Source organism: Acomys russatus, chromosome 5 (assembly GCF_903995435.1).
Source record: "Acomys russatus chromosome 5, mAcoRus1.1, whole genome shotgun sequence".
Lineage (NCBI taxonomy): Eukaryota > Metazoa > Chordata > Mammalia > Rodentia > Muridae > Acomys > Acomys russatus.
The window spans coordinates 29,706,805-29,721,207 of NC_067141.1; the positions used below are offsets into that span (position 1 = coordinate 29,706,805).

General features: G+C 46.0%; 2 protein-coding genes across 3 annotated transcripts in view; both read left to right on the forward strand.

Moving 5' to 3' along the window:
- Positions 1–14,403, forward strand: part of Macrod1 (mono-ADP ribosylhydrolase 1) — an 899,697-nt gene that overhangs the window by 439,117 nt on the left and 446,177 nt on the right. The gene's annotated exons all lie outside the window — the stretch shown is intronic.
- The window catches only part of Atl3 (atlastin GTPase 3), a 40,439-nt gene continuing 31,580 nt past the window's right edge, over positions 5,545–14,403 (forward strand). The window contains exon 1 of one of the 2 annotated variants that reach the window (XM_051146044.1): positions 5,545–5,706. In XM_051146044.1, the coding sequence (XP_051002001.1) occupies positions 5,661–5,706 (46 nt within the window). In that variant the 5' untranslated portion in view covers positions 5,545–5,660. Of the gene's footprint in view, positions 5,775–14,403 lie in introns of both variants that reach the window. The other variant, XM_051146043.1, reaches the window with a different exon arrangement.

Genomic DNA, 14,403 nt, shown 5'->3' on the forward strand with positions numbered 1-14,403 from the left:
CAGTCTTGTGAAGTAAGGGCTTTTGCCAGCTGAGCCGTCTTCCGGCATATATATAAAATATATATTTAAAGACATAAGGTCTTTGTTGGCTAGCCTCAGATCACCTTCCTGCTTTAGCTTCCTCAGTACTTGGGACCACAGGTTTTCCTTTTTCTTTTCTTTTCTTTCTTTCTTTCTTTCTTTTTTTTTTTTTTTTTTTTTCCTTTTCTTTTTTTGAGACATTCTCATTCTGTGTATTTTGTTGGTTTGGTTGGGTTTGGATTTTCAAGACGGGGTTTCTCTGTGTAATCAGCCTGGCTGTACTGGACTTGCTTTGTAGACCAGGCTGGCCTTGAACTCACAGCGATTTGTTGGGGACAGTAGGCCATATTGTCAGAGCCTGCACCTTTAGGTTTCCATTCCTCCAGCAGTCTGTCCATTTGCCAGAAACCAGCTGGCCCTGTTGTGATTCGGCAGTCAGACTAAAGATAAGATTAAGATGGAGCCACCCTGTTGTGGTTTATCAGTTAGACTAGATAAAGACAGAGCAAAATATTCGATGTGGCCGAATGTTATGACCTGCTTGGACTTCCCCGTGTCTTGAGATAGCTTGTTGCTGGGTTGCCATAGCAATAGGCTTCCCTATCTCCTGCCTTATAAAAACTGCTGCTTGAAAAATAAAATTTGAAAGCCGGGCGTGGTGGCGCACGCCTTTAATCCCAGCACTCGGGAGGCAGAGGCAGGCGGATCGCTGTGAGTTCGAGGCCAGCCTGGTCTACAAAGTGAGTCCAGGATGGCCAAGGCTACACAGAGAAACCCTGTCTCGAAAAAAAAAAAAAAAAAAAAAAAAAAAAAAGAAAAATAAAATTTGAGAGCTTGATCAACGATTCAGACTTGCTCTCCTTCTTTGTGTCTTGTATTTTCATACAGGTGAATCTCCTCCCGAGCTTTAGTCGAATTCCCGCAGGCCGGGGCAACGATCCACCTGCCTCGGCTTCCCGAGTGCTGGGATTAAAGGTGTGTGCCACCACTGCTTGGCCAGGGTCTCACTCTGAAGCCCTTGTTGTCTCCTAGGACTCAGCTCCACCTGCCTCTGCCTTTTGAGTTCTTGGATATGCCACCATGCTTGACAGTCATCACTCTATTTCATATACAAGATCATTAAGGTGCCAATATCTAGCTGCGTCTGTCTGTCTGTCTGTCTGTCTGTCTGTCTGTCTGTCTGTCATCTACATTATTTTGTGAGCCTTGGGAGTCAGGCCCCGAGTCTGCCACGTGTTAAGCATGTGTTCCACCATTGAGCTACACCCTGAGCCCAGAACGGCTAAGTGTTTTTCCTATTGAGCTCTACCCCAAACCCAGTTGGTTTTTAAATGATTTCAAGACAGGCGGGGGTCTGTCCTTTTGAAGTTGCTTAGCCATTGGTCCTGTAAGCAGGTGGTGAGAGGCCAAATGGTGCCACTGTGCTATCAGTAGGGAATGATCCTTAGCTGTTTACACCACAAGACTGAGAGTCTGTGGAAGACAGGAATGCGTCTTCTGCAGCCTCTCAACTGTGCCTGGAACATAACGAATGTCCTATTTTGGGAAAGCTTTGGAATCTGAGTCACAGTGGATGTCATTTTGGACAACAATTTTTGCTATTTTTATGCTTCCTAACATACTTAAGTACCCTGAGTATTCATGACTTTGCTTTGCTTTTCCAGAATGAATATAATGACCAGTTCCAGACTAACCACAGAACAGTCATCAGGGACAAGCACATCTCACTTAATCCTAAACTGTGGGCGATAGAATTAGTATGTAACTGATGGAGCAGATTCAGAGAGATGAATTAGCTCACCTGAGTTTGCACAGCTAATGAGCATTAGTATCAAAATTTAATGCCAGTCACTCTGGCCCCAGATCCAATGGCCTTAACCACTCAAAAGTGGCTACATGTTACCTTCACCTCTGGTCATGCCATGTGCCTGCATCCACACTGAGGGCATTTTGGGAGTGAGTAGAAACCTAGTGCAATGGAAACTCCATGTAACCTATGAGAATAACCCTGGCAAAGACTCCTAGTAATGGAGGACAGGCAGGCTGAACTGGCCATCTTCTGTAAGGCAGTAGAGTGTTCTGGACTGGAGCCTAGCATTATCATCATCAGAGAGACCAGAGACACTTTATCCAACAACTGATGGGTGCAGACACAGCGTCCCACAGCCAAACATTAGGCAGAGCTTGGGGAGTCCTATGGAGTAAGAAGGATCAAAGGAACCAGAAGGGTCAGGGACACCACAAGAACATGGCCATGGAATCACCTGACTGGGATTCATGGGGGCTGGAAGAGATCAGGGACCCTGTAGGGGGTCTCACCTAGGTCCTACGCGTATGTGTTATGGCTGAGTAGCTCGGTGCAGGACTCCTACAGTGGGAGCAGGGGCTGTCTCTGACCCTTTTCCTCCTACTGAGTTGCTTCTTCTGGCCTTGATGTTACGGTGTGTACCTGGTCTTACTGTACCTTATGCTGTGTTTGGTCGCTGTCCCTGGGAGGCTCTTTTCGGAAGGGAGGAAGACAGATGTCAATCTGAGGGGAGAGGAGAGGAGGGAGAAGCTGCAGGGGGGAGGGAGGGGAAACGGCAGTTGAGATGTAATATAGGAGAAAAGAATAAAATAAAAATTAAAAGACATAGTTTAGAAGAGGGCACTGGAGAACGCTAGGATGTGTGGGTGATTTTAAATTCTTACACAATGTTTGCAATTTCGACAAAGTCATTGACCTTTGCCTCGTCTACTTACATATAATGGAGTTGTGTCATGTCCAGTAGGTCTTGTCTTCTGAATTAACCTCTTCTCCTGATGTTCACTTCTAGTTTTTTCATGGACCACGTTTGCCTGCGCTGTGTGACCTTTTTCTTGGGAGATGGAAAGGCAGGCCTATTTATCCTGGGGGTAGGGGCACTGACACAGCAAAGAGTGAATCCCATCCAAGTTTAGCTTGCTGAACCATTGAGTTTATTGAGGCTGCCTATAGGTGCGTGGGTGACTCAAAGGCAGTTACATCACCAGGAAGTCCCTTGGGCAACTTATGGGCAACTATACAAATTAAGAGTGTCACCTGCAGCATGGATGACCCACATAGAGCTGCACCACTGAGGAGTTTCTTGGGCCACTTAAAGGCAGCTTCAGTAATGGAAGAGTTCCTCTTCTGGTTGACTTTCCACCTCCAATACAAGCTCGGGAGCAGTGAGGGGTCTCTGAAGAGCTCCCAAGGTTTCTGAATATGCACCTCCCTCTCACAAGGGGACATTAATAGGCCTGGTCCCAGGAGAGTCTCCTGTGGGTGATCACAGCTGCTGACTCAAGACAGCAAATGGTCATGTCCATCTTAGAAGAAGCAACTGCACAACAGCCTGGAAGATCCAATCTGTCTCAAATCTAAAAGCTGGAACGGAGTTTCCCAACAGTCTTGAGAGTCTGGGTTAGGGGTGGATCAGCAAGGGGGCAGGGAAGCTGGAGAGCTGGCTCAGTGGTTAAGAGCACTGTCTGCTCTTCCAAAGGACCCAGGTTCAATTCCCAGCACCCACATGGCAGCTCACAACTGTCTGTAATTCCAGTTAGTGATCTGACACCTTCACACTAATGCACATAAAATAAGATTAAATAAAGAGCATTTCTTTAGGTAGGCTAAGGTAGAATAATCTTTACCCCAGTGCCTCTGGCTTAATCACTTAGGAAGTACAGATAGCTAGCTGAAAGACTTGGCAAGGTGTAGAGGTGGTTGCTGGGAAGTTCTGGGTAGGCAGAAGGAAGCAAACATTTGCTGAACTGAATGAAGCTGTGGTGAAGGTCAGTGGTGGTGGTGGCTGGGTGGGGAAGATGCACAGCCACTTGCATTTATAGGGTTTGTTAGATATCAGAAAACAGTGCTCCCTTCAGTTGTGGCAAGTTTCAATTTCACAATCTTATGTCACGTATGAATAAAAGCATTTTCCAACAACTTCACTTTGTTTTTGTTTTTTTATGGTTTTTTGAAGACAGGGTTTCTCTGTGTAGCCTTGACTGTCCCGGACTCACTTTGTAGACCAGGCTGGCCTCGAACTCACAGCGATCCGCCTGCCTCTGCCTCCTGAGTGCTGGGATTACAGGTGTGTGCCACCACGCCCGGCTAACTTCAGTTTGTAAAGCAACTTTGAAACAAGGCCCTGGAATCATTACATTCACGGAAGGTGGGTCATGTCTTAGAACAGAGAAACTCTAGCAGAGGTCGCACTAGAGACAGGGTTTCTCTGTGTAGCCTTGGCTGTCCTGGATTAACTTTGAAGACCAGGCTGGCTTTGAACTCACAGAGATCCGCCTGCCTCTGCCTCCCGAGGGCTGGGCGTGTTCTATGCCACGCCATGTTTGTTTTTGAGACAGGAACTCATTATGCAGTTCAGTACCCAGGACCTGACAACCCCTGACCCTCCCTCTCACCCCCCCCCCCACCTTGTGTATGTGGTTTGTTTGTTTGTTTTAGTTTTCAAGACAAGGTTTCTTGGGCTGGAGAGACAACTCAGCCGTTAAAGGATAGGCTCACGACCAAAAATATAAGAGACCGGGTTTCTGTTTTTCTGGGCAGCCCTGGACTGGCCTTGTAGACCAGGCTGGCTTCGAATTCAGAGATCTACCTTTCTTTGCCTCCCGGAGTGCTAGGGTTACAGGCATGTGCTACCGCTGGCGAGTCCCTGCTGTACACTGTTCCATGTTCACTTAACACTTGGTCCAGCTGAACCAGGCCGCGATGGTTAACGCTTCTAATCCCAGCCCTCGGGAGGCTGAGGCAGGCAGACCTCTGTGAGTTCAAGGCCAGCCTGGTCTACAAAGAGCGTTCCAGGACAGCCAAGGCTATTACATAGAGAAACCCTGCCTTGAAAAACAAAACAAAACACAAAACAAAAACAAAAACAACACCACCAAAAAATAAACCAATAGCGACCACAAAACAACTTGGTCCAGGACAGGAATTAGGGGTGATGATGATAATGAAGTCACGATGGTCTGTCCTTGTGAAGTCAAAATCATCAAAATATTCACGTCATCCTGGGTTGTGGCCTTCTTTCAGACCACCGCCTGTAGTGCTGGCCAGCAGGGAACAGCAGCGCCCACCACACGGGCCGGGTGGGGGCTCCCGGCTGGAACCGGGTGGCCAAAACCCGGCCCTAGTCTCCGCTTTAGGTTAAAGGCAGGGTCTTCTAAGAGCCCTCTTCATTTCCCCCACCCTGCCTTTGCAAGGCCTGCTGGGAGTTGTAGTTCAACAGTCGGAAGACCCGCTCGGTCCCATCCTCCTCCTCCTCCTCCGCTTCCTCTACGCCCCGGATGAGGGCGAAGACTCTGGACAGTGGGGCCGGGCCCGGAGAGCGCCGGACTACAATTCCCGATGGACCTGAGAGTCCAGTACGCAGTCACAGGTACCGGAGGCACGAGGCGCAGGCGCACGGAACAGTGGCGGGACTCGGCCGCGTGCGCTTTCCCGCCCTCGCCACGCCCTGCGCCGTCGGCCGTGCTCTCCCGCGAGCTGTGAGCATTCGCTCCACGCGCTCCTCCTCCTCGTTCTCTCCCGAAGTCCGGGCCCCGCCCGTGTCCCTCCCCCAGGACTGCCTCAGCCCGCTCCTGTCTTCTGCGCCTCTGCTACTTCTGCTGAAGGCGGAGGCTCCATGTTGTCCCCTCAGCGAACAGCAGCGGTGGCATCGAGAGGAGCAGGTGAGGCGTCCAGCTTTCCTCGGACCCGCTCTGTGGTCACCCACGCCGCCTGCCAGTGCTTCTCCGAGGTGACAGCTCGTCCCTGTCGCCGCCGCCGCCCTTCCTCGTGGGACGCCCGGGCGCGCCGCCGGGTGCCTCCGAGGCTCAGAGTTGAGGGCCGGGGCTCCGGGAGCAGGGACCGTCCTCCGTGGCTGCCCCGAGCCCCGGGCCTCGTGCGGCCTGCTGCTCCGGCGGGTCGAGCTCCGCCCTGTGCAGGGCAGGGCGTGCCGGGCGGCGGCGCGCTCCAGCCCGGGAAGCTTGGCACGCTCGGGGCCCGGGAAGCAAGGCTGGCGGCGGCCTTAGCGGGCCGGTGGGGAAGGGTTTGTGGTTCAGCCTTAGAGTGCTGGAATGCTGCGGGGCAGCCTTGGAGTTGAAACGCTTTATTTTAATCGGAACGACCTTGGAGGTAGTGACAATATTTGGTAAAGTTCGTTTTCCACCCGCGCTTATCTCCATGTTAGGAGGTATAAAGAACTGGCCTAAATGGGTTGTTTTGCAAGTTTTTTGTTTTTTGTTTTTTTGAGTACGTTTGGTTCCTTTGCTTTCCCGAAGACATCAATAAAATGAGGTAATAAAAGCACTAAGTGAAAGCTAAGTAGTCCCACCGTAAATTCACGGATGCGATTTTGCCTGTCATTTCACCTGGCATTGGGCATTGTGCTTGTTTAATCCTATGCTCCTGAAATGATTGCAAGTTTCAGTTGCGAAATCTAAAGACAAAACAAAACAAAACAAAAAAAACCCAACATGAAACCCTATCTCGAAAAACAAACAAACAAACAAAAAACCCCAACAGCAACAGTAGTGTTTGGAGAACCTTTTAGCAAACCCCAGCCTTTAAATTTGAATATGAAGTAGAATATTTTGTGAAAGGTGAAAAAAAGCCTAACAGACTAAAACCACATGGTTCGCAGTTTTGCTTTGGAGAAGTGGGGACGTGTAATCTGTGTCAGGTTTTCAGCATCCTTATTAATAGCAAAGTCAAATGAGCGTTGTTTCGCTTCCTATGGAAACCAGCTTGTATCCTAGAAATTCCTGTGCATTTTTAACATAAGTGAAGGAATATTTGGTTGAAAAAAAATGTTCACATAATGAGGCGTTAGGCCAGTACCAACATATTGCTTTTTTACAATGGTTTTTTGTTTCCTGTAATAATCATAACAATAAGAAAAAACAGACTGCATTGGCGGGCTATAATCCCAGCACTCGGAGAGGTAGAGGCAGGCAGCTCTCTGAGTTCGAGGCCAGCCTGGTCCACATCATAGTGAGTTCAGGACAGTCAAGAATCTTTATCTCAAAACCAAACCAACCAACCAACCAACCAAAGGATTGTGTGCCAGGATGGTTTTCTTTTTCATTTTTTTTTCAAGACGGTTTCTCTGTGTTGCCTTGGCTGTCTTGGACTCACTTTGTAGACCAGGTTGGCCTGGAACTCATGGTGATCCACCTGCCCGAATGCTGGGATTAAAGGTGTGTGCCACCGCACCCAGCTCTCAGGATATTTTTCTTAATGTTTAGTAAATAAGACCTATTTGCTTCGTGATGCTAGGGATTGAACCCAGTTCCTTTCATTTTTGTGTTTTACAGAGCTTAACCCTAGTTCCTAGGGCTCTTCACAATGGGGTTAAACGTTTTTGAGTGGACAGGCTGATGCAGGCCTGTGATCTGTGTGGCCCTTGAGAGGTGGAGACACAGCATGAGGAGCCAGGGGCGTGCTTGGCTACATAGTGAATTGAATTTGAAGTTCAGCCTGGCTTTTATGAGACCCTTTCTCAAACGTCTACCCTCCCCTCCAATAAAAGGAAAAGACAAAGAAAATTGGTTTTCTTTTTCTTTGCTTTTCTTTTTTTTTTTTTCTTTTGGTTTTTTGAGACAGGGTTTCTCTGTATATCCTTGGCTGTCCTGGACTGGACTCACTTTATAGACCAGGCTGGCCTCTGCCTCCCGAGTGCTGGGATTAAAGGCATGCACCACCCATGCCCGACAAAAAATTGGTTTTCTACATAAAAGTTATAATCTAATCACTAATTGAAACAAAATAATGGAGCTGGGCAGGAGGGCACATATGTATGAGTTTAGCATTGTGGAGGTTGAGGCAGGAGGACTTTTGAGTTGGAGGTTTTGTCCCAGTAAGCCAAACAAAAATCCTAAAATGAATAATAGAGAATCACATGAAAGAAATATGAAGTTCCTATGAGCAGCTTAGATGGATGTGAACTTGTTTGAAAATTGATTTAGAATTTACCCATGATAGGTCAGACCAGTGGTCAGCAGGTAAAGGTTACCACCTAGGCTTAACCAAAGTGTGATTCCTGGCACCCACACCATCCAAGGAGAGAACTGATTCCTACAAATTGTCCTCTGACTTCCACATGTGCGCTGTACACAAGAACACACATTAAACAAACAAGCAAGTGCTGGGCGTGGTGGTGCACGCCTTTAATCCCAGCACTCGGGAGGCAGAGGCAGGTGGATCGCTATGAGTTTGAGGCCAGTCTGGTGTATAAAGTGAGTCCAGGACAGCCAGGTCTCCACAGAGAAACCTTGTCTCAAAAACAAAAACAAACAAACAAGCAAGCAAATAAATAAATGTAAATTTAAAAAATTAGCCATAATGACCAGCATTCCTGTTAATCTTTTGTCTTTTTGAGACAGGAATTTTATGGGGCCTAAGCTGGACTTCAGTTAAGGCTGACCTTAAACTTCTGATCTGCTTCTGCCTCGGAAGTGATGTGATTGCAGACACGCACTATTGCACTGGATGCTTTTTAAAGTTCCTTATGGTCTTGTGTTTCATGTTGAGAAGTATTAAAGTAACACAACTTTTCCTCAGGTCTCTCTTCTTCCCAAGATTCTCTCTGTCTCCCCCAAGCTGAGGAGCCTTAGCCACACCTATCTCGTTTGCCCAGGTGAAACAGCCTTTTATTAATTAGCATCAAAATATATCAGACCAAGTAGGCTACATAGAGAAACCCTGTCTCTAAAAAACAACAAAAAAAAAAGTTCTTATTTGAATTTCTTTCCTTAGAACATGCGTTGATGTATCTCACAGCTAAAAATATATTATAAATAAGTTGTGATAGATTTTACGTATCTCTGTAGCCCTGGCTATCCTGGAACTCTCTTTGTAGACCAGGCTGGCCTGGAACTCAAAGATCCGTCTGCCTCTGCCTCCTGTGTGCTGAAATTAAAGGTGAGCGCGCCACCACGCCTGACTATAAGCCAAGTAAATATTGCCAATAAGATAGTCTTATGGCAGGTGTGGTGGCTCGCCTTTAATCCCAGCACTTGGGAGACAGTGGTCAGCCTGGTGTACAAAGCGGATCCAGGACAGCCTAGGCTACACAGAGAAACTCTGTCTTGAAAAACCAAAAAACAAAACAAAACAAAAAAACAAACAAAAAACTCCCAAAAACCCCTGTAATTTGACTAATTAAAACCTTCAGGCTGATTAGAAAGAGGCAAGTGAAGTTACAATAGGCAGAAGCAGATGAATCTCCTGAGTTAAGCCCAGCTTGGTCTATAGAGCCAGTTCCAGGGCACACGGAGAAATCCTGTCTTGAAAAAATAAATCAGAAAGTGCTTTTTTCCCTACCTGAGATAGAGGCTGAATAGTTTGGGTTGTTTTGTTTTGTTTTGTTTTGAGAGAGAGTTTTTCTGTGTAGACTTGGCTGTTCTGGACTCACTTTGTAGACCAGGCTGGTCTCGAACTTGGAGATCTGCCTGCTTCTGCCTCCCAGAAGCTGATTAGTTTTTATTTTGTTTTAAGATGAAGGACTCTCGGTGCTGCCTAGGCTATCTTTGAACTCTGAATTCAAGTGATCCCCATCTCAGCATTTTGATAACTTATTTTTATTTTATATACATTGGTGTTTTGCCTAGTGTGTATGAGGGTGTTGGATCCCCAGGAACTGGAGTAATAGACAGTTATGAGCTGCCACGTGAGTGCTGGGGATTGAACTTGGGTCCTTTTGGAGAGCAGTTTAACTGTTGAACCATCTCACCAGCCCCTGTCTCAGCATTTTGATTAGCTGTGACGGCATGCCATTTCACCCAACTTTTGGTTTAAGTTTTAGATTTAGCCCTGTCTTTATAGTTTCTGAACTTTTTTTAGTTAAAAATTATCATCATTATTATCATTGTGTATGTATTCACGATGCATGTGGGTGATTATGCCGGGGCCTGTATGTGCCGGTTGGAGGACAGCTTTGTAATTCTCTGCTTCTGGGTCCCAGTGATAGAACTCAGGTGGGCGTACTTTGAAAGCAGCACCTTTTCTTGCTGAGCCCTCTTGACTGTCTGAATCCTAAATACTGTTCAGTTGTACTTGGTTGTCATAAACCCACGAAACATTAGATGCATTTGTTTCTGTTGGTTTTGTTAAGCATCTTTGTGCACAGAGATTATCTATAGTGAATGAATTGGGAAAAAAATTTACTCCTAAATACTTTAATGAGAATATACATTTTCCCAGTAGTCTAGTTTTTGGGTTTGAGTAGTTTCATGCAACAACCTTTTCTTTTCTTTTTTAAAGATTTTATTTATTTATTATTTATACAGTTCTCTACCCCCATGTGTGCCTGCAGGCCAGAGAGGGCACCAGATCTCATTAAAGATGGTTGTGAGCCACCATGTGGTTGCTGGGAATTGAACTCAGGACCTCTGGAAGAACAGCCAGTGCTCTTAACCTCTGAGCCATCTCTCCAGCCCCGCAACAACCTTTTCAACAACCTTTTCTGTGTATCTACTTGCACATTTACTGCCTTAAGCTAAAGTGCAACATAGAAACCAGAAAGAACTGCATCCAGTTTTGTTAGGAGAGGGCTTCTTAGCACACTTCCTTTGTCAGTAATTTTTTTTCCTCTGGCTTTGTAAATCAGGAGCTCTAAGATTGCCAGTAAAGGCAAGGCAAGGAATGGTATGCCTCCTTGGGTGTGTTGCTTTTGCCCTTTAGAGAATATGTTATTTCAGAAGGGAACTGGAAAAATCAGGTCATGACTCCACTGTGAGTCATATAGTCTGCTCAGTAAAATGTTTTTACAGCTTTTGAGAATCCTCTGGATAGTGAGGATGAGTCCTGAGTTTTCAGTGGTTCTTTTAAATTTATTTAGACTTTTTTTTTTTTTGTTCTGTTTTGTTTTGGTTTTTCAAGACAGGATTTCTCTGTGTAGCCTCGGCCATCCTGGACTCACTTTGTAGACCAGGCTGGCCTCGAACTCACAGCGATCCGCCTGCTTCTGCCTCCCGAGTGCTGGGATGGGATTAAAGGCGTGCGCCACCACACCCGGCTTAGACTTTTTTTTTTTTTCTTAAAGATTTATGTGTATGAGTGTTTTGGCTGCATGTATGTATGTGCACCATGTGTGTGCCTGGTGCCTGCAGAGGGCAGAAGGAGGCACGGAAATGGACTTACGGGCAGTAAGGAGCTGCTACGTGGGTGCTGGGAGCCAGACCCCAAGTACTGCAAGAACAGCAAGTGTCTTAGCTACTGAGCCATCTTTCTAGCTCCTCAGTGGTGGTTCTTAACAGAAGATGATTTTTATGTCCATGTGTCTTTGTTGTTGTTGTTTGTTTGTTTTTCAAGACAGGGTTTCTCTGCGTAGCCTTGGCTGTCCTGGACTTGCTTTGTAGACCAGGCTGGCCTGGAACTCACAGTGATCCACCTGCCTCTGCCTCCTGAGTACTGGGATTAAAGGTGTTGGCTACTACTCCTGGCTCACATCCATGTGTCCTACTACCATAGTGGGTACAGACAGAGGATGCTAAATGTCAGGTAGTCCATATTACCTCCTCTCTCCTCAAAGGATTATCTGGCCACTAGTGTTAGTTAGTATTGCCAAAGTTGCCAAACTTGGATCTACATTGTTTAATCCATTAAATTAAAATTTTTTTGAAGTAGCAATGGTAACTGCTTTCAATTAATCAGTTTCATTGAATACATATCTGTTCAGATGGTATTCTTAAATATTTGAGAACCACTTACACTTACTCATTATGGGGCTGGGCATGTACCACAGTTGGTAGAATTAAGCTGGGCCAGTGATCCCAGTATTCAGGAAGTGGATGCAGAAGTTCAAGGAGAGCCTGGGCTCCATGATATTCTGTCCCAGACAGATAGGCCAAAAATCTAATTGGCTGTTGTGTGTGTATCTGTTTGTATATCCTTGGTGCTTGGGATCAAATCCAGAGCCCTGTGCGTGTTAGGCAAGCACTCTACCACTGAGCTACACCCGTAGTTGTTCTAATAATGTCCTTATAGTTGAAGTTACTAGGTTTTATGTATTCTTTTGTAAGATTGAAAAGACCAACCATGGCCTGGTGGGAGTGGCACACCTCTGTAATCCCAGCACTTGGAGAGGCAGAGGCAAGTGAAGCTCTGAGTTTGAGACCAGCCTGGTCTACAAAACAAGTCCAGGACAGCCAAGGCTACACAGAGACCCCTGTGTGTGTCTGTGTGTGTGTCTCTGTGTGTGTGTGTGTGTGTGTGTGTGTGTGTGTGTGTGTGAGAGAGAGAGAGAGAGAGAGAGAGAGAGAGAGAGAGAGAGAGAGAGAGGAGAGAGAAGGTCTCTCTGATAGTGCTGGAACTTGCTGTGTAGACCAGGCTGGCCTTCAACTCAGAGACTGACCTGGTGTCAAAGGTGGGAGCATTAGGCCTTGTGCCATATTGCTTTTGTTGGTTTAGGTATTAGATCCAGGCCCTTGTTTGTGATGAGCATGTGCCACAGTCCTGAGCTGTGTTCCCAGGCCTCCCAGACCCCTCATCCCGTTTTGGAACATGGTCTTATTATGCAGTCTGGGCTGGCCTGGAACTTGTGAGACCAGGCTGGCCTCAGAGATCCTCCTGCCTCATGCCTTCAGAGTGCTGGGATTAAAGTTGAGAACCACCACTCCTGACTTTGTTTTTGAGGCCTGTAGTTCTAGGATTCAGTGCTGTAATATCTATGTCTAGAAATTTCCTTAATTTTACCTCTTAGTCCTTTAACTTCATTTTTCATTCAGTGTGAGTGATTGTCATTTTAGTGCAGAGAATATATAGAATGTGGTTTACTAGAGAGATTGTTTGAAGAGGTCTAGTAAGCCTCTTGGTAAGTGTGGATTAGTTATATTGTGCCAAAATTAAGGATAAGTCAGTAGTTCATAAGTAATTAGGAGAAAGGTTGTAGTGTCCACATAAGCTGCTAGACTGCTTTTTCATTACTCAAGATGATGCTAAGATGATTACTGATAGAGTTATCACGAGCAATTTGCAGCAGTAATCAGACGATACTGATAAGTGTTTCTCTTTATTTTCTTGAAGCACAGGCTTATGTTTACTTATGTGGATATGGATATAACTGTAGCTAGATTGTTGAGAGGTAAGCCAGGTGTGGTGGCTCATGCCTGTAATCCCAACAGGTATTTGGGAGGTTAAGGCAGGAGGGTTGCCATAAGTTCTAGGTTAGCCTGAATTACAGTGTGAGACACTGTCTCAAAAAACAACCCCAAACACAACAAAAAAGCACTAGTTGGATTTTAGAGCTAAACAAATGGTTTCTGCCTGACTTTGTAGTACAGATGGAGATGTGGAACTGAAATGGTTTATTCAGGGCCAAAGCTCTAGTGCTTCCTTACTGTTGTGGCACACCGCCCATTTGCGTGGCAACCTTTGCCTTTAATCCCATCACTGTAAAGCCAGCACTGGAGGCTGAAGCACAATTGAGAGCTGGAAGTGAGCTTGGGCAAGGCTCTGCCTAAAAACAAAAAGCTCAAATAAAAATATCCCCAGATAACCTTTGCTAAGGCAGAAACTTCAGTTATGAAAGTGAAAAATGGTGATAAGACTTGGTAATATATTGCATATAGGGAGATAAAGCTGGGAAAACGGAGAGGACTTGACCGAGATGGAGGAATTGAGGGGAACCATTTTGAAATACTAAGCGTAGACTTGTAAAATGTTACTACCAGGAAGTTTTGAAAGGAGACTGATGGCAAAGCAGCCAGATCACACAGGCTGAGTGGTAGAACTGGAATAAGGGCTTGTCTCCTGACCTTCATGTCAGGGTGTTGGCACATAGCCCTCCTGCTCGTTTGAGTGGAGCATCTAGTGACCCTGTACTTTGTACATGTCACCTCAGAGGTTAGAGAGTAGGGCAGTTATATCATCAAAATACAGGGTAGAAAAAGAAAGGGAAAAAAATTAAAAATTGAACATAGAGTTGAGTGTGCAAACTAAAGCTCGTGAAGCTGGCTGGCCATAATGGTCTTGTCTTTAACCCTAGCACTTGGGAGGTGGAGCTAGAGAGATCAGGAGTTCAAGATCGGCCTTGGCTACATTCTGATTTTGAGACTCTCTGTTTCTCCTTAAAACACACACACACACACACACACACACACACACACACACACACACACACGGAGAGAGTGAGGACAACAAGAGATTATAGAAGAGCATTGGTGTAAATCAGCCACTAAGGGTGAGGAAAGAAAAGAAGTTCTGCAAGGAGATGCCAAAGGGACTGAAGGAACGCTAAGATTTGTCTTGAATAAATTGCCTTTTCTCCTCCAAGGGAGGAGGGATCAACGGGGTCTCTATGTAGACTAGATTTGCCTCAAACCTTCAATCCTTCCTAGTTCTAAGACTACCTACCAGGTTATAGCTGCTAGTCTGGTTGTTAAATT